Here is a 4,922-nt window from a genome sequence, read left to right as displayed (position 1 = left end):
ACGTACTGAGAGACCTTGTTAACTCTCCAACTTATGTACTGAGATTTTGTTAACTCTCCGGGTACTTCGTACCCCTGTGTGCTCCACACCATGTAACCCCGTTACACAGGATGCGAAACATCCAGGGGGATGTTGCCCCCCGCGTGTTCACCCAACTCTTAGCACGGCCGCTAAGGTTGGAGAGTGCAAAAGCAACACGGAGTTGCTCGGTCGAGATCAGAGCCGCGTCCATCGCGAGCTCTACCTCTCGGACCCAGAAGCGAAGGCTCTCATTTTCCTTCCCTTCATTCGGCTTAACCTTCAGCCGTATTGGCTTCGGGTGTGACGGGTTTGTCTCCGCCGCCGGAGCCTGCAGGTTTTCCTGCACATGTGCGATGAGCCCCTGCTCGTAAGCGTCAAACGCATTGACGCGCTCGAGCTGCTTGGCCGATAATGCCACCAGGCTCTGCAGGGCCTCCATCCCGAAGATGCCATCCATCTTCCGAACCGACTCGAACTGTGAGTCGTTCAGATGGGAGAAGTCACTTCTATCTATGGCAACGAACTTCAGAGAGATTCAGGTAGTCTACCGGCGTTGGCGTGGATTGACTACGAGTGCTACCAAGTGTGACGGGGTCACACAGCACCTTGCGCTAGAGGAAAGTTGGCTTCAGAGAGTATACAAACTCTCAGTAAACGGCAGCTTACAGGTCCTCTTTGCCAAAAGGGAGCGAAGTGACCAATTTAGGTAGGTTGTAAATTGCGTGTATTTATAAGTAGGCTAAGCTTGAGTTAACAAACAAACTTTAAGTCATCTGTATAAATGCATCATCAGCCAATGAATGGCCTCGGACGACCCTGGTACCGTGTACCAGATATTCCGAAGTATGACGTGTCACACTTCATGTAACTAGGGGTACACTTAGGGATACGTACCCCGTTACAATTTGAATGTGATTTTCTGCAGAACGCTATTCTCAGCGTGCAGCGCTCTTGCTTAACCCTTTAAGACATACCGATATACCAGAAGATTACGTTGCGAAGAGTATATGATCGAGGCAAACAACACGCAGAACAGCGTAGAATAACGTACGATTTCGATAATTGCTCATCCACTTGATGTGACGAGCGCTGGATGGCTCAAAAAGGATAGGCTGTCGACTCACATCCAGCTGCTTGGTTCACCGCCATCGTCGCGGTGCAAGGAAGCACGTTATCAAACAATGCCGTGCGGTGCACGGGAAGCTCTGGATTTGGTGTACTTTTACTTACCGAGTCAGAATAAAAGAGTTATTTTGTCTCATTATAAGTTTAGATAATTCGATGAAATATCCCTTTTCTTTAATATGTTTTTGATAGATAGAGAGAACATTGTTTGGGTTGCTCCTTCAGCTTTTTCAGTCTTAGAGGTTCTTCATAGCACCTAGGCATGGTGCGTAAATTTTCGTCTGGATTGCGTCGTCACTACCTTCGCTCCCTTCGTTCGACCAAAGCGAGTCGCTGCGGGGCGATAGGTAGACGTTGGAGGAGTCGATGCGGCCAAGCGAAGCTTTGCAAGCCTGTGAGCCTGTTCGTGCTGAATCAAAATCAAATAAAGCAGTGCAAACAAGCTAGGTCGTCTTGTGCTTTGTTGAAGGGTAAATTTGAAAGGTGTTTGGTATGCAGCTATGAAGTATCTTACGTATTGATTATTGATTATTGTTTTATTGCCAGAGTCATCACAAAATCGAGTGCCACACGGGGTTTCGATGGAGACTTGTCTCGTTGGGCATAATAAAGCGGATATTACTGGTGCTCGTCGTATTGGAACTAAACCGACTAAACTATCGCTTGTAGCTCGAGTCAACCATGTTCATACTGACGGAATCGACTCAAGTATGAACTGCAGTATTGCCTCTCGACAGGTTTTATCGAAAAATACTGGAACAGTACATCACGCTAAAATTCCTTTGGCTTTGAAACAGCCAACTAAACAGCATGATTCTGGAATTGAAGTAGTATTTGGTATTATTGATCGCATTTGGGATGGATACAGCTATCTTTACAGAGTTCAGTGGCGGGATGCGTCTAATGGTTTTCGATGGCCGGACTCGTGGGAGCCTGGGCAGTCGTTGCGTGCCGATGGATTTGATGATGCTTGTGATATTGTGGATACCGTATTCCTTATGTGATTGGCGACAGTCAAATTCTTGAGGTGGTCCAGCCTTTCTGCCAGCATAAAAGATACCTGCATAGAAAAACTATTTTACATGCTCAAAATTATATTGGTCGCCAAGCACATAAAGCGCGACGACACGAAATTTAAATCAATTTGATTGGCTGCTGGATTTGTCGCTAATGACCGAGCGTCGCCAATCACATAAGGAATACGGTACTTGGAAACAGTCTCGTACACCTTGCTTTTTCAAATTTTGTAAAACAAATGAACAAGCTAGGCCTCTCCGCGTAAGGATTGTGATTTCTATGGCATCCGAGTCGCCTCTAACTTAATCGGAAGTGCTGATTGGTGTACCGATACTACGGCTGCGTCTTTCCGCGAGCATTGTAAGGGGCGAGGTCGTCCACTTTCTGAGAAGGGGATCTCATATGGGGAGCTTCGGTACTTTATCAAGTTTGCAAATGAGAAGTGTTTGATACCCGAGCAGAGACTCAGTTTGCCCATTCTCGATAAGAATATAACGGCTGGGGTGAATGGTCACGTCGCTGGGTCACAACTAGTAGCCCTAACGCTGGAAAAAGGTGTTTATATCTGTGCTGCCTTCGATTCCAAACGTGTCACGCATTGCTTTGTTATTCAAGTAGCTGAAACCTTGAAGCGTTTGCACGATTATAAGCATGGTGGCATTACGATTTCAACATTTGATACTACATGGATTTTTGGATTTATTTTCGCTCGTCGTGTGGCTCGCTTCAGTGCGTAGGAGTGCATAGCCGCATTGCGCTCAATTTGTTTTAGCGGTAATGCTGAATGTTATATTTCTCAAAATGGCGGTACTAAACTTAGTTTATTTTGCACTGTGATTTATCAGGTTTATAGTAATATTTAAGGCTGTTAAACGATTTACCCGTCTCACATTCAGGTGGCTGTGAGGATTCAAGTCAAGTAAAGCTGTAAGTGATGGTTTGTTGCTGTGCGAGCCTGGAAGAGATTTCACGTGGCCGCGGTTTGGCTTCATCACGGTGTGATGCATGTGTGCAACGTGCAGCAGCTGAGCGTCGGCGAATTAGGACTCAACAAAGGCGTATTGCTGCGTCTCGAGTGGAAACGTCTCAGTATGAGAAGGTTGCTTATGGAAAGAGAGTTGCAACTGTAATGAGCTATTGCAAAGTATTGGTGAGTGTGGGGTCGACGCTAGAGGTACTGCTGATGATCCTGATCCATGTATGTGGGAAGTTGGTAAGGTTCCAAGTGTCGTGAAGGATCGTGCGCTCAAAAGATGTGCTGAAATGTTGTCAAGTGACTACATGGAAGAAACACTTTGCTGCGTATGTGACGGACTGTTTCCGTGTCGTGGGATTACTGTCAGATCTGCGGAAAAGTGTAAGGCTTTGGTTAAAACTATGCAGCAACGGTTAAGGTGTCCTGAAGACCTGCCAGCTGAGCTTTGGAAGTACTACGATGCTTCAGACTTATCGTCTCTCTTGGATGGGCTTTCGCAATCGCCTGGTGGTATAAAGGTTCAGGATAGCTCCGTGAAAATGCAGCTTTGTCAACCATGCTTGAATTCATTGCATAACAAGGGACTGACAAACTGACCTAAGTATGCAATTGCAAACGGATTCTACATCGGTAAAATACCTGATGAATTCATGGACTTAACGATGACGGAAAATGCAATGCTGAATCGAGCCCAACCAATGCGCTATTTAGCGGTGGTTCGTGGTGGGAAGCATGCTAGCTTAAGGTCTCATGCTTACATGTTTCGTGCAGATCCGGATTGCCCATGCATCAAACCTTGAAGTCCTTTGCTAGATTGCACAAACTCATCTCTGCTGCAGTCATCGAAGGTGCACTCCTCGTGCAAATGGTGCTTTGCCATAAAGGCGCATATGGCTCGAACTGGGTCCTCAATCGGATTGGTCGCAATAATGCGCAGCTCGTCAACTGTCGTGCACTTGCGAGCGTGGACTTGAAGCTGTTGAATACGCCGAAGCATCCCTTCCACTTCTTTCTTGTTAGTTTCGTGGGAAGGGGAGAAAACGAAACTAGAATAGTGACAGATGAGTGCCTGGGAACCCAGTGAATGTTGCGCAAGTATGGACCAGCACTCTTTTAATGTGTATTGAGGCACACGTGACATGGCATTTCGTCTTGTAATGATTGCAGTATATTGTGATATAATATACGTTTCCGTGTGCTATCATTTCAAAATTCAGACCTCCAGTCAGATTGACACATTGCTGATTTTCGTTGTTGTCATACTCTTGTTATTCAAGATCCCATTGGCCAACCTGTTTGCCATCAGCGAGGGATCCAGTAGTCATATTTGACTCCAGGGTCCCCTCATTTTATCCCGTTGACTTATTAATAAATGCTGCACGTTTTCTCAGGTGCATTGTATTTTGAGGGGAAATATAGCTTTTACTCCACGTTTATGTGGCAGTGATCTCAGCGTAACTGTAGTGTGAAATGGCTAGGCAAGCCTTGTACACACGCAATAGACTCTTGCATGCGTGCATCAGTCCATATGGCACTTGTAACTCACTAGAGTGTTCAACGTGAAGCTAGGCAACGGCAACCCTATAGTACTGGATAGGAAGAACAGATAGGCACGAGAAAGCAGAGCCCATGCGCTTGCTTTCCGCAGAATTGAATTTACTCGGCGACAAACAGTTTAGGAAGTGCCAGCTTGGTGTTCGAGTTATTTTCTTAAGCGAAACGCGTTACAAAGTCGACTTTAGTGAGAAACGTTTCACTGAAGAAATGGAGACCAGATCTCGCA

At 46.0% G+C, this 4,922-nt stretch overlaps 1 protein-coding gene across 1 annotated transcript; it reads right to left on the bottom strand.

Annotated features, from left to right (window-relative positions):
• Window positions 1-3,893: 3,893 nt before the first annotated feature.
• On the bottom strand, window positions 3,894-4,464 carry PITG_20822 (uncharacterized protein; the record flags this gene model as incomplete). Its single annotated transcript, XM_002895323.1, has 2 exons — window positions 3,894-4,115; window positions 4,432-4,464. The coding sequence occupies 2 exons, from the start codon at window positions 4,462-4,464 to the stop codon at window positions 3,894-3,896; spliced, it is 255 nt and encodes an 84-aa protein (XP_002895369.1).
• Window positions 4,465-4,922: the final 458 nt, after the last annotated feature.

Source organism: Phytophthora infestans, genomic scaffold (assembly GCF_000142945.1).
Source record: "Phytophthora infestans T30-4 supercont1.197 genomic scaffold, whole genome shotgun sequence".
NCBI lineage: Eukaryota > Oomycota > Peronosporomycetes > Peronosporales > Peronosporaceae > Phytophthora > Phytophthora infestans.
Note: the sequence above shows the minus strand (reverse complement) of the source record. Positions and strands in the feature narration are given on the sequence as shown.